Source organism: Podarcis erhardii (genome assembly GCF_964252035.2).
Source record: "Podarcis erhardii genome assembly, chromosome: 7".
NCBI lineage: Eukaryota > Metazoa > Chordata > Lepidosauria > Squamata > Lacertidae > Podarcis > Podarcis erhardii.
Genome location: NC_138511.1, coordinates 69,456,535 through 69,471,812, shown reverse-complemented (window position 1 = coordinate 69,471,812; position 15,278 = coordinate 69,456,535). Strand labels below are relative to the sequence as shown.

Sequence of the window (15,278 nt, the reverse complement as noted above, 5' to 3'; positions counted from 1 at the left end):
TCCCCCTCCTGCAAGCCCCAGCTGTCATTTCAGCAGGCAGGCCAGGAACACCAAGACCTGTTGCAATGCATTCTGCTCTTATTCATTTTATGGCTGCCACTTCACTTTAACAAGGAAGGCCTCAGGCCTCTGTTCACACATTCTAATCCTCCATGGAACTGAATGGGCTACCTAGACGACAAGCCAGCTCTGCAACTTAAATGAGGGGCGGGGGGAGAGGGTTACTCAAACTGCCAGTGTGGAGGGCCTGATCCAGATTAGGACTGTAGCTTGGTGTGTGTGTGTGTGTGTGTGTGTTGGGGAAAACTTTAACTCTTTGTGCCTCAATTCAGATTCTTCCATGCTGGTTATTTGAATTTGGGGGGGGGGGGCGGATTCCATTCACCGCAATGTGAACTTATTCCCCTTAGGTCAATCGACTGGCTGGGTGGGGGCAGAGATCTATATTGGGATCATAGCTGGGGGCAAAGAGTTAAAGCTCTACTTCTTCCTATATTGGGAATTTGAGTTGTGTGTGTATATATGTGTGTGTGTGATATAGATTGCTGCTGGATTCAGGGCATCTGAAAATATATACAGTGGTACCTCGGGTTACAGACGCCTCTGGTTACAGACGCTTCAGGTTACAGACTCCGCTAACCCAGAAATAGTACCTCAGGTTAAGAACTTTGCTTCAGGATGAGAACAGAAATCGCGCGAGGGCAGCGAGAGGCCCCATAAGCTAAAGTGGTACCTCAGGTTAAGAACAGACCTCCAGAACAAATTAAGTTTTTAACCTAAGGTACCACTGTATAGGCAATACCCCATGTGCAAGTGGGTTACATTCCAGGTCCTTGCGTCCTTGTGTGAAATCAGAAATCATGTGAAATCAGAAACACATTGAATAAACCTGCCAGCACCCGCCCTGCCCTCCAGTCTGCCCTTTTAGTGACGTTTCAGTGATGATGTTTCCAGGTCATTTTCAGGTTCGGCGCTGTACATGTATGCACGATTGCACCAATGTAGGCCATGCCTAAAATGGGAGTCACCTGTATATATTTTCATATGCCCTCAATCCAGCAGCAATGCAGACACAAGAACTGGAGGCTGCAGAGGCACCAGTTAAGGAACTGGACCACGTTCAGGGCTCCGAATTGACTGTTGGAGATCAGGAGACCATTGGCATGTCTGAGAGGACCCTCCAGAAGAGGCTCCTGGACCACCAAGGCCTACGGGACCAGATCCCGGACCCTAACAGGATGCCTTCCCCTGAATCTGAGGAAATGACCTTCCAAAGTCCATCCCATCCCTGAGAATCTAGAATGAGAGAGAGCAGATGAGGCAAAGAGGAGCCTTCTAGGGAAAGCCTTCGCCTTCACATGCTGGAATGGCCTTGCATATCCTCTGTGAATCATCTTAGATGGACCATTAATGTCTGCATGGATGAGCTTCCTTCCAGTACAGACTTGAATATGGAAAGGAGGTGTAGATGAATCGAACGGAGCTGGGTGGGATGCATTTGGAAACATTTCTTGCTGTGTCTCTCTCCTACTCTTTGTTCACTCCTGCTTTATAGCTGCCTTGCGAGCATATGACACATTTTGCTGGCCCACCAGATGTTACACAAGCATTACTGACAGCTCTGGTATGTGCCATTGCAGGCCAGCGAATGGGAGGGTGGATGGGAATCTGCGGTCTCAAAGCGCTATGCCAGGAACTCAGTAAAGGTGACCAGATAAGAAAAAGCACCCACTCCAAATCACACGACACTGTCACGTCCGAAAATCACTGGGAAGTGTGGGATATAAATTGCTTGAAGCAAGGTCATCTAACTTTTCAGCAAACAATTCAGAATGAATGCTCAATGGGGATGAAAGAGAAAATTCATGTTGTTTCCATTTTAATGAGAAAATATCTAACTCACACTTATTGAACCAATCCCTGCACCAAAGCACATCTATCTTTTGAAATCTGCACACCTCTGAATTTTGCAATGCTGTTCTCCAATCAAACAGTATGTAGAAAAATGTGTCTATTTGGGGAAAACAGTGGAAATAGCATTAAAAAACAGCACTTTATTATAAGAGATTGCTTGCAAAAAAAAAAGTCAGTTATATCTAAATCTAAAAATCGTTTATTAGGAGACATTGCATGCAAATGCTGACAGATTTTTGTGAGGATTTTTTCTTTCTTTAAAAAATTTCAAAGTGCTGCAGAAATACAGAGAAATGAATTTCAGATTGGGGAAATGAGAAACCTAGAGCACCAAAAGAGACAGATCTGTCCATTCTTAATGCTCAGTGATTCGCTTATACTGTCTAATCTGCCTGCACATTTTCCGCAAACAAAGCAAGGAAAGTTATAATAAACAGATCAGCTGAAAACCAACTTAATTCTTGCTAGTAAGGGCATGCAGGGCAGGCGGGGAGGGGAGCTCCTTAAGGCAAGACCCTGAACCTCTGTGCGGCAAAGTCTCCTGTAGATGCTTCACTCTGATTAAGCAGCCATAAAACTATGGCTGAGGGCTGAGTCAGAGTGAGTGATTCCCACATCCTCATTTTACCCAAACACCATTCTGCAAAGAGCTCTGACTGGGACAATAGGGCAATCATGAATTATAGAGCCATCACTGGAGTCACTGTGTGCCAGGGAAAAAAAAAAGAGTTTTGCATCCTGCCTGGAGCTAGACACCCACACACCCTTTTAAAACAAATAGTCATGTGTGTCTCCATCCTCATCAGCCATTAAACATGCCTCGCCCCAGCTCCTAACTCCAAACTGATCCATCTAGGAAGACGAAATGGTGGGGAGAGGAAACAGATTCAGAGCCAAAACAGATGAGATGTGTGGGACAACCACAACAAGCCATTTACCAACACTCTTCCTTTCCCCCTTTAGTCTGACTCTCCTTCCCTTTGTTTGCTTCACTGCTGCTCTTTCGAATTGCGGATTCCTAGGGAATGGAGAAGTATGTGTACATCACCCCTGCCCTGTGGGAATCCCTTGCAGACGACAACAGTGACAGGAGGAGGAATGACCACTGGGAGGAGCCCAGGAAGAAGAAACGCAGTGATACACCTGCATCAGCAGAATTGGACGCCTTCATCTTCCCCAGATGCAACAAAACATGTCTCCCTCATATCCCTGCAGTCACACCAGGCGCTGTAACTCTCCAACAGTTTGACTTTACGCCAAGGCACAGTCTTCCCTTGTCTCCCAAGACAGAGGGATGGCAACAACTCACAAGTGCTGTGGGACACAGATGGTGCAATAAAAACTGAGGGTGGACAATTTGCAGCCTCCATTAGGCCTTCGCCTCAGTTGATCTGGGTGGGAAGGAAGGAAACTACCAAGTGGGGAAGGGGTAGTTGGAAGAGGGAGGGGGGTTCTCAACCCTCTTTTAGTCCACCCATCACTGGGTTACGCCTTACCTGCCAACAATGGAGGTTAGTCCATTAGTGCACTGACTCACCTGCCTACCTTCCAACATAACCATTTCAGAGGGAGTGATTGCTGGCTTAGTTTCATTCAGTGTTGCCCTTCTAGAACTCAGCAGGGAGGAGGGTGGGAGCAAACCTATCATTGGTTGGTTCTGCCTATCTCTGGTTCCAGCTACTGCCCCAACTGCCACCAGTCACCACTTTCCACCTGGCAGACGATCACTCTGGCCTCCACAGAAAAAAGATCATCAGATAACTTCAGCTTTGCTGCCCTGTTGTATATAAAATACTAATGGGGCTATTTTTTATTTTTATTTTAGAAAGGATGAATCTGGCAAAAAAACAACAACTAGTGGCTGGCCAGCTTTGAAAGCATTCAGATGAGAAGCGTGGGTTGCAAATATGACCAAAGGAAGCTGCTTCCAGGCCTTTGTAGTCCTCTTTGCCACAGGGCTGCGGCATGAAATCCTTCATTCCACCCCATTTGCCTCAACCTCCGAGGAGCCTGCCAGTTGCATCATGTCCCACAGCACACTGGAACAAAGTGATGACCAAGAGACACAGCCAGAGACCCCTCTCCCTTCCTCGCTGCGCACACATCGCATTGTTCCAAGGTCATGCTGGCCCAGAACTTCCGTTCCAGAGAACTTCCCGAAAGTCAGCCAGGAGCCAGTTCTGCTGAAGGCTGAATTGGACCAGAGAAGCCTCTGCTTTGAAGTGAGGATCTGCTCTGGGTGCTGCTGCCAGGAGCAGGAACTGGCCGACTGAGGGAGGGGGGAGAATCCCAGCAAAGGCACCATGCTCCAGTTAACTCAAAAAAGGTGCTTTCACTATAAACCCAAACTCGTGTGTGTGTGTGTATTCTTGATTGAAAGATAAAAAGTACATAATTACAAGTGCACAGTGCAAGATAAGACACCAAAAAGCTATTGTAGTTAACCAGACCTTAACCTAATACAATATTTATAAAAATGAATTCCAAATATCATTGAATTTGTCCGCAGCAAGTCTATGTTTGTACCCAGCTTGTTCATGTGTAGCCAGTTTGTAGATATCTTCAATCCAATAATTGACAGGAGCTGCATTTTTATTTTTCCAGTTCATCAATACCTGTGTTTTTGCCGTAGTAAGGGTGCAGAGAATCCATTCCTATTGTCCCTTTGTTAGATTCCATGTATTGGGTATATCATTCAAAAGGATCTTTTCCTCTGCAAATTTGAGATTATTCCGTACAGTTGTGTTGATCGTCTCTATTACCTTCACCCCAACTCACGTTGCAGGAAAGCAAAACCACATAGGGAGCAAAACCACGTAGGGAGACCACCAGTGTGTATCAGGGATGTAGAGCTAAATTTTTGCATCCTCCTTGTTTTCCTGTTGCAGTTTTGCACAACTCTGCTCATGAATGTCTTGAATGCTGAGGCCTCTTATCTCCTACCACTTCCTACATGCCTGGTGGTTCCTCCCCTTCAGTTGACATACTTCACACTATCAGACAGAAGCTGGCATTTCAGCAGTTTTCTGTGCATCTGTTCATTGGGGTCTTTCAGTCAACAGGACTCCTTCAGTGGTATTCATGCATCCAGGCAGAAAGCACCTTCTTTTGCAACATGAAATTCTGTTCAGAGAAGAGGAAACTCAACCATTGTTGTGTTTGGAAGCAGGCAAAGAGGAATTCCAACCCTTTTTCATTCCAGGAAATGTAGGACCAAGATCAGGTCAAAATTATTATTATTTTTTCCCTGCTAGAAAATGAGAACACTATAGCTGATGAGTGAATAATCATTGCAAGGTTGGTAGGGATGGAGGAGAAAGTCAATTCCTTTTGCATTTAAGGAAAAGCCAACCCAATTCCCATTTCCCAAAATGAGGTGTGAATCATAACACAGCCATCCTTTGAAATTTGCGCAGTTCTGTGAATTTTGCATTGCAGTTCGCCAGCCAATGCATGTGTGTAAAAATTCATCTGTTCGTGGAAATAACATGCAAAAAATTTGCATTTTAGGCAAAATTGCAAAGAAACATGAACATGCAAGGAGAAATATGCACGGAGGCACTGGTGAATTTTCATGAGAACCTTTTAAAGAAAAAAAAATCATAAACTGAAGTTTTGAAAACCTAATTTAGGATCGAAGAAATGAGAAATAGAGAAAAACTGAAATGAAAAGATTCACCCATCCCTAGAGGTGGAGCTGTTCGAGAATATGGAGTGTGGGCAGGATCTGTCAGAAACTCCTTGCAGAAATTAAATGATCAAGAAATATTAGAAAAAGGGGCAAAAAAATAATAATCAAAGGATTATATTGAAATTAATTTAAACCAAATGACAGATTTAAAGGTGGTTTAGGATGCGGGTAATGTGGGGGGTTTTTTTAATAGCAAAGTGTGTACCAAAGAAAGATAAGAGAGCAGAAAAACAAGGAATTTTACAAGGAATAAGAAAGAAAGAAAAAGAAAGAAAAAGAATTAATAAATTCCCCACGAAAAGAGATAGTGAAACAGGACATTAAGATATTTCAAGCGCAATATGCAGTGATAATAAACCAGGAAATAGAATGGAAAATTAAATATTGAAAACAGAAACAATTTTAACAGGCTAACAAGTCAGGGAAACTACTAGCTTGGCAAATAAAGAAAACACAAGAAAAAACCTGCTTTAATAAAATATGTATAGAAAGAAGAGTACTGTAGTGGAAAAACCTAAAGAAATAAGAGACCAGTTTGTGAGTTTTTATAAAGAACTATATCAAGCCAAATGGGGTAACTCAGAAAAAATGAGTAAATATGTAGAAGATAGTGGGATAGGACATCAAAAGATAAAATGACATCTTTGAATGGACCAGTGACAATGATGGGATTGCAGCTAGTACTTTTACAGGTAAAATTAGGAAAGGCATATTATAACAAGTTGCAAGATTACCTAATAAAACGTTTAAAGGACATTATGAATACGACCTCAAATATAGGGAAGCTGCCAGAATCCTGGAAGAGTGCTTATATAACTTTGATCCCTAAGCAAGATAGAGATTGACCTATATCTTTGTTGAATAGTGATTATAAACTTTTTGCAGATATATTAGCCAACAGGTTGAAAGCTGTACTAAAAGAGGTAATCCATCAAGATCAGGCCAGATTCTTGCCAGGAAGACAAATGAAATATAATATCAGAAATATAATTGATGTAATAGAATATTTAGAAGTCAGAAATGAAAAACAAGCAGCCTTGGTGTTTTTAGATGCAGAGAAAGCATTTGATAATGTCTCCTGGGACTTTATGTTTAAAATTTTGGAATATATGAACTGTGGAGACACTTTTACAAAAGAAGTTAAGGCAATATATGCAAAACCATCAGCAAAATTAATAGTAAATAATGTATTGACTGAGAATTGTAAGTTACCTAAACTAGACAGGGTTGTCTGCTGTCAATTTTATTGTTCACATGAGTTTTAGAAGTTTTGGTGCAAAGATTAAGATGTAATCAATAAGTTAAAGGAATAAGAGTGGGACAGAGACAATACAAACTAAAAGCTTTTGCAGATGACACGGTGATATCTGTAGAAGAACCAATATGAAAGCATTAGAAGAGATAAATTTTATTTGAGAAATACCAGGTCTTAAAATTATTAAAAATAAAACCAAGCTCTTGGTAAAAAACATGAATGATGAGAGTAAAAATGAATTACAAAACATATCAGGTCTAAAGATTGAAAAGAAGGTGTATGATTAACAGCAAAGAATATAGATCTGTATAAAGATAACTATCTGAGAACCTGGAAGGATATGAAAAGAAATTTGCAAATATGGGGTAGAATTAAACTTTCGTTGCTGGGCAGAGTGTTGACCATAAAGACGAATGTATTACCAAGAATGTTATTTTTGTTTCAATCAATACCGGTGATCGGCTAGACAGACTGCTTCAACAAATGGCAAAACCGAGAATGAAATATAAAATACTGATACACACAAAAGAGAGAAGAGATTTCTCCCTGCTGGATATGAGATTATATTATGAAGCATCTTGTCTGTGCTGGTTAAAGGAATGGTTGCTATTGAAGAATCAGCATATTTTAGATTTGGAAGGTCATGATAATATTTTTGGTTGGCACGCTCATATGTGGTATGAAAAGGTGAAAGTACATAAAGGTTTTGCAAACCATATAATTAGGAAAAATTTGTATAGAATATGGGACAAATATAAAAATTAATTGGAAATTAAAACACCACTTTGGCTTTTACCTTTGGAAACCATAGCAGTGAAAGAGAAAAATATGACGGAAAGCTGGGCAACTTATAGAAATTTGCTAAGAGAGGAGGGTGGAGACTTTAAACTAAAAGAGTTTAAGGATTTACCAGGAATGTTAACATCATGATTATATTATTATTATTTGAATGAAATGTTTTAAAAGGATATGACGTGGGGGTTTGGGGGAACAACTATCACAATGAGAAAGAGACCTGTTAAATTGTAATGTTAAAGTGATGTCTAAAATGTATAAGGTGTTATTGGAATGGGAGACAAACCTTGTAATAAGGTTAACGTTTACTGGGAAATGATATAAAATGAATTGAAAAAGATGTTTAATATAACATCCGTTAAAAACCCCAGCTTTTCTCCTGGGAATTATAAGATTAGACCTAGCCAAACAGCATAGAAATTTATTTATATATGCAACTACAGCTGCAAGAATCATATCTGACCAAAAGTGGAAGGATGAAGAGGTCCCGACGAAAGAAAAACGGATACAGAAACTAATGGAGTATGCAGAAATGGCGAAACTTACCGGAAGAATAAAAAATCAAGACAACAAACTTTTTAGAAAGGAATGGAAGTGGTTTATTGAGTATTTACAAACAAACTGTAAACAGATCAAGACATTGGCAGGATTCTGGAAAAAAACTGCAGATTTAAAAATCTATATGAGATATATATGAGAATAGACGATTAAAAGAATAAGCTAAAGCAATCTGGAGTACAGGAAAGGACGAAAATAAATGTAAGGAACCACAGAAAGGGGGGAGGGAAGGGAGTCAAAATTGAAAATGTTAAGACTATGGTTAAATAATTGTTGTAATTTAGATAAATGAAAATTATAAATAATTTTTTAAAAAAGAAAATTAATTCCTTGTGGGAATTCAAATTCCATGGGCACACAACAATTTATTGTAGGGTCAGTGCTGCTCATTTTTTGTTTATTTAACAAAATGTATATACCACTTGATTGTAGAAAGAAGAAAAACCTTCTGCCAATTAGTTTTATTTTATTTATATATTTTTTTCAGACTCTAATCATGTCTCTTGCGCTCTCCATTCATCATGTTCTGATCTCCCGGAAGAGGAACAGGTAAGGATATACCTCACTGACGATGCCAATTAGTTTTATTGACTAAATAATGAAAAACCTTCTAAACACCTTACAACAATATAAAATAAGACGTTGACATTCTTGATTAAAAACAGGTTTGTTAGAAGCAGGTTTTTTTAATATTTAAAAAGATAACATAAATCAAGGCTAACTAACAAGGAATGAAACACATGGAACTTCCACTTGTCTGGATAGGCAAAACAAAAATGTTTTCTGCAGGCATCAAAAGGAATACAGTGAACATTTAAGTATTAACCCAAGCAAGCTTTGCACAGCATCCACACAACATCAACCTCATCAAAACGACGCCCCATATTATTTTCCGTTTAATCTGGATTTAATGTTCCTGTGGAAAATCCAATAAGCAAAGAAACAGCACAGAAACAGTAAATCCGGATTAAATGGGGTAGGGTGGGGAAGTTTAAGATGGCATCTTCATGCAGACACCATTGTATTCTTCCTTGGTGAGGCTCCCCTTGGAGTCGTGTGCCCAGTTCTGGGCATCACATTTTAGGAAGGATGTTAACAAGCTGGAAGGTGCGCAGAGGAGGGCAGCCAAGATGATAAAAGGTTTGGAGATCAAGCCTTATGAAGAACAGTTTAGGGAGTTGGGTATGTTTAGCCTGGAGAAGAGAATAGTATTTTTCGCCCTATAGTGTGCACTGGCCCATAGGGCGCACCTAGTTTTTTTTTGGGGGGGGGGGGAATAAAGAAAAAAAATTATTTCCCCCCCAGGTGCGGGGCTGGGGTGGGGGAAGCCTGAGCTTCCCCCAACCCCAGCCCCCAGAACAGGCTGCTAACAGAACAGCCCCCCAGAACAGGCTGCTGGAAGGAATTTTTTTTTCTTTTATTTTGTTTTGACTATGGCAGACCAACATGGCTACCTACCTGTAACAGGCTGCTATCTGCAAGCCTTGGGAGCCCGGCGGGAAGACGCGCTGGGCTCCCCAGGCTTGCAGATATCTGCCTGAAGCCCGGGGCGCGCTCCGCTCCGCTCCCTGGGTTTCGGGCTGCAGGCTGCTGTCCGCAAGCCTTGGGAGCCCGGCAGGAAGATGCACCAGGCTCCCCAGGCTTGCGGATATCTGCCCGAAGCCCAGGGCACGCTCCGCTCCGCTCCCCGGGTTTCGGGCTGCAGGCTGCTGTCCGCAAGCCTTGGGAGCCCAGCGGGAAGTCGTGACGGGCTCCCAAGGCTTGCGGACAGCTTCCTGAAGCCTGGAGAGTGAGAGGGATCGGTGCGCACCGAACCCTCTCACTCTCCGGGCTTCAACGAGAGCCTGCATTCACCCCATAGGACGCACACATATTTCCCCTTCATTTTTGGAGGGGAAAAAGTGTGTCCTATAGGGCGAAAAATACGGTACTTGAGAGGTGATAGGGTAGCTATCTTCAAATATTGAAAGGGCTGTCACATGGAAGATAGAGCAAGCTTGGTTTCTCCTGCTCTGGAGGACAGGACCCAAACCAATGGATTCAAGCTACAAGAAAGAAGAGTCTGACTAAATATTAGGAATAACTTTCTGACATTAAGAGCTGTTTGACAGTGGAAGGTGATGTGATGGTCTCTCCTTCATTGCAGTTTTGTGTGGGAATGTTCAGGGAGGCAGGAGATGATATATTGTTTATTAATATCCTTCCTAACTTGTGCTAGCAAGTTCTATAACTTAGCAGAGTTTTACATTCCCCTTTTAAACGCATAGCAGATAGCTGGTTGCAGGCTTGTTCAATATTAGATTCCTGGTAAGTTCCTTAAAAGAATAAACATGCTACAATCTTGTGTAAAGTATATAAAATAGGTTTACTCACATCATCATTTCACAGTTGGATCCCTGAAGGCAGACATAGTTACAAAGTATATAAATGTGGATCTGTCCCATATGGAGATAGTCCCAGTGTCCTCTGTTGGCTGAGAGCCAACAGCAATTCTAGCTAAAATCTGCTGCTCCAACGACACAGGAAGTCAAAGAGAGGGTCTGTGCTGCGTGCCTTGTCCTTTTGTTACCTGTGCAGGTAAGGTTATGCCCACCTCTAGTCACATGCAAAGGAACTATGTCCCAGCCAGGAGGAAACAGGAAGTTTTTGACTGGCTGGACCAAACATTCCCCTGCATGTCCACTCTAGGAAAACAAGGAATGTTGTACTTGACTGTTACTTATGTATCACATCCCACAGTTTTTAAACTATAAAAAAGTGCAGGAATGAGCGCCACCGAGTCCACATTAAACGTCTGTATGGAGGCACCTCCATGCCCACTTTAAAGCTTCTTCACACATGTGCACAGCTATAGGCTGAAAAGGAGTGTCTGTGTGTTCATTCAGTGTAATGTCCTAGACCAGAACAGGATCAAGTGATAGGATGGGGGGCCCTAAAGGCCTTCGGGATGTCCCTGCCAACAATGCTTTTTAGGGAGGTATTCTTATATGCAATGGCCGCAGCTCGGACTTTGTTGGCAAAGGGGTGGAAAGAACAAGAAGCCCCGACAATAATGGACTGGCATTACAAGCTACAGGAATTTGTTGAAATGGCGCAGTTAACAAATACCCTGAGAGGCAATTCAAAACAAAAATTTATGGAAAAGTGGGATAGATACAAAACATATGTCCAAAAATACAGTAAAGGTTCGCTATCTATGCTAGCATTTGACTGACGTTGGAGTGAGACTGAGTTGAGAAATAAGACTAAGAGCACATATTGATATAGGAATGTATTAGATAATATGTAAAGAAATATACAATATTAAGAGTACATTCATTTGTAAAAAAGGAATATACCATGGGAAAGACAGGAAATCTAGTGCGTTGGTATGTATATGATTTTTTTTGGGGGGGTGTTTTTGTTTTTTCTCTTTGTTCTTTCTTTTTTGTTTCATTTTCTTTCTAGGTATATAAAATTTGTATATAATTTTTGTAAACATGTTGGAAATTATATTATAGTAAGTCCTATAAAGTAATAAGAAAACGTTTACTGATGTAATGTAAGAATGTTAACAAATAAATAAAATGCAAATTTGAAGAAAAAAAAGGATGGGGGGCAGTGGCAAATACAAATCTGCCTTTTTATATACAGTGGTACCTCGGGTTAAGTACTTAATTCGTTCCGAAGGTCCGTTCTTAACCTGAAACCGTTCTTAACCTGAAGCACCACTTTAGCTAATGGGGCCTCCCAATGCCGCCATGCCGCTGGAGCACAATTTCTGTTCTTATTCTGAAGCAAAGTTCTTAACCTGGAGAACTATTTCTGGGTTAGCGGAGTCTGTAACCTGAAGCGTATGTAACTGAAGCATATGTAACCTGAAGCGTATGTAACCCGAGGTACCAATGTATCTGCATGGGAAATGGGCCACATGGAGGGAACTTATGCAAGGAGCAGGTGTGTGTGTGTGTGTGTGTGTGTGTGTGTGTGTGTGTTTGTGTGCACTTGCGCCAGATCATTAAGTTTGCCCCCCCCCCCCCCGGAGCAGTGCTTGAAATGTTTTCAGGATTTCCTAGGAGAAATTTTATGGATTTAAAGGGAGATTGGATGGGCCTTGAAGCAGCCTGTAGAGAGGGAAACTGAAAGAAGGAAGGAGGCACGCAAGCTAGCCAGGAAGGATGACCTTTGGAAATGTCTTCCAGGAACCCTCTCTCCCAAAGAATCAAGTGAAAGCAGCCTCTGCCAGGAATCGGAGGTGATGGAGTTGGAGAGGCAAGGGGTGAAGGAAAGGGTGGGCAAGTCCCCATGCCAAGAGGAAGCAAAGTTAATTATAGGATGCAGCAGGAAAAGAACTGTCAGCCAAGGAAGCAAAGAAGGGACAAGGGCCCAGGAGCTCCAAGTGTATATTGCAAAGAGAAGGCCCCTTTGTGCTCTGCCAGAGCGACACATGAGAGGGTCAGCCAGGAGATCATTCAACGTTTCCCCTTCTTCTGTCTGAATGGCCATAGAAATCAGAGATGGAAAAGACTGGTTCGTTTCACTGAGCTCCTCTCGCTTTTCCAAGCAGATAAGGGAGTGGGGGAGAGCCACTCTATTCCTGGGACAATAATGCGCTTTAACTGTATTTAAGATTGAATTTTAAATTGTTGTAAGAAAAGAGCAGGAGAAAGGCAAGATTTCTGGCCAGCCATATTCCTCCCTATAGCCATGCCAGTCTATATGGGTTTCTATGGAGCAGGGACACTCTCTGCTCATGTTTTAGTTCATTTCTGTGGCTTTTTAGACTTCTCCCAGAATAGAAATATGCTGGGGACGAGACTGAATAAAGGCCCACTGCGGTGGGTAGCTTGGATGCACAGCAGTTGGCATCATAGCAATAACCGGGGGCCCAGGAAGTGATGGCAGGAGCTTGGCTTTAGCAGGTGAGATGGCCCACATCACACTCACCCCTCTCCCTGCAACCAGACATAGGCAGGGCTGGATTTAGGTTTGATGAGGCCCTAAGCTACTGAAGGTAATGAGGCCCTTTATATGTCCAGCTGTCCTTTGTCAACAACAAATTGCCGCTGTTTTTTGTGTTGAATATATACTCTATGGTAATTTATGGACCTCATAGGTATCTAAAGCCATTTGCACATGCAGAATGTAGGCATCCTATACAGTGGTACCTTGGGTTAAGAACTTAATTCATTCTGGAGGTCCATTCTTAACCTGAAACTGTTCTTAACCTGAGGTACCACTTTAGCTAATGGGGCCTCCCACTGCCGCCACGAGATTTCTGTTCTCATCCTGAAGCAAAGTTCTTAACTTGAGGTACTATTTCTGGGTTAGCAGAGTCTGTAACCTGAAGAGTCTGTAACCTGAAGCGTCTGTAACCCGAGGTACCACTATATATAGAAATGAGCAAAAGAGTGATATTTTAGGGAGCAGGCTAGCAGGCGGGGCCCATTACTTACATCATAGGAGCCTCCACAACACAAAACACTCTTGCTGATTGTAGGTTTTATTTTATTTGTTTTTTATCTTATATTTTGGAAATGTACATCCAGGTTTTTTCCCTTTTTCTTTTTTTTGGGGGCCCCCCAAGAGAGTGGGGCCCTAAGCTATAGCTTGTTTAGCTTATACGTAAATCCGTTACTGGATACAGGGTTAGGTCAGAGGGGAAGTTCCTTGCTGCTTTTCATTTAGTGGCAATGCTAAGGCAGACCCTTGTACATAGCCCTGTGAATTGCTATTTTGAGATTAATACTGTGCCTTGCTAGTGCTATTAAGCATAAATTGAAAGGGGATACATGAATGTGGGAGTCTCAGGTCTGGACTGGTTGAAGACCATTGGTCTGCACTGATTGGTAGTGGCTTTCTAGGGCATGGGTAGTCAAACTAAGGCCCGGGGGCTGGATCCAGCCCAATTGCCCTCTAAATCCGGCCCACGGACGGTCTGGGAATCAGCGCGTTTTTACATTAGTAGAATGTGCCCTTTTATTTAAAATGCATCTCTGGATTATTGTGGGGCCTGCCTGGTGTTTTTACATGAGTAGAATGTGTGCTTTTATTTGAAATGCATCTCTGGGTTATTTGTGGGGCATAGCAATTCGTTCATATTTTTCCCCCAAAATAAAGTCCGGCCCCCCACAAGGTCTGAGGGACAGTGGACTGGCCCCCTGCTAAAAAAGTTTGCTGACCCCTGTTCTAGGGTTTCCGGGAAGGAACATTCCTAGTCCTACCTGGAGTTGCCAGGATCTGAACTTGGAGCTCCTCTGCAGGCAGAGCGGATGCTCTCCCACGGAGCCACCGTCTTTCCCTCCTATCTCCATGCGAAAAGGATGTGTGCCGTTTCCCCTTCCTGACCCCACTGCAGAATGTGCTCCACTCCCATGACCCCAAGCTGTCCATGACTCCTGAGATCCTTACGACCGAGAAGTCAAACGCTTGTCCTTACCGAAGCGAGTTCCATCCGATGGGGAAGAAAGCAATAGGAAGCCGGATTTGCATTGCTCTGAAGCTTCAATGTCCATGTCTCCAAAGATCAGGCTGAGGGAGCTCCCCGCAGCTCCGCGGATTCTCCACTCGCAAGACGTGAAGTTGGGATAAGTGCCAGGGTAGTTCTTGGAAGTCAGAGTCCCGCTGTAAGGCGTCAGCGTCGAGTGACCGCAACCATCCCCTGGAAGGCGAGGAGATAAGACTGATGTACACCAGCACTAAGTACTGAGTGCCAAGCACGTCAGGAAGCTGCTTTGCATCTGTCCGGCTACTCAGGAATTGCCCACTCTAACCGGCAGCTTCTCCATCACTTGTTACCTGATCCTTTGCAGGCTGCATGGCTAGTAGACTACTAGTCATGATGGGGGAAATTAAGAGAAAGGGCCATAGCTTGGTGGTGGATAGCATCTGTTCTGCATGCAGAAAATCCCAGGTTTGAACCCCAGAATCTCTCACTAGGCCTGGGAGAGAATGCTGCCTAAAATTTTGGAGAGCTGCTGCCAGTCAGTGTAGACAGTACTGAGCTAAATGGACCAATAGCACACGATGTTCCTACCACCTCCAATCTCATTTTCCCAGTCTTGAACCTGGGACCTTCTGCAAGCA

General features: G+C 42.7%; 1 protein-coding gene across 2 annotated transcripts in view; it reads right to left on the bottom strand.

Annotated features, from left to right (window-relative positions):
• LOC309345675 (discoidin, CUB and LCCL domain-containing protein 1-like) overlaps positions 1-15,278 on the bottom strand; it is a 42,136-nt gene that overhangs the window by 18,688 nt on the left and 8,170 nt on the right. For both annotated transcript variants that reach the window (XM_081868949.1, XM_081868950.1), the window contains exon 2: positions 14,632-14,853. In XM_081868949.1, coding sequence (XP_081725075.1) covers positions 14,632-14,853 — 222 coding nt within the window. The remainder of the gene's footprint in view (positions 1-14,631; positions 14,854-15,278) is intronic.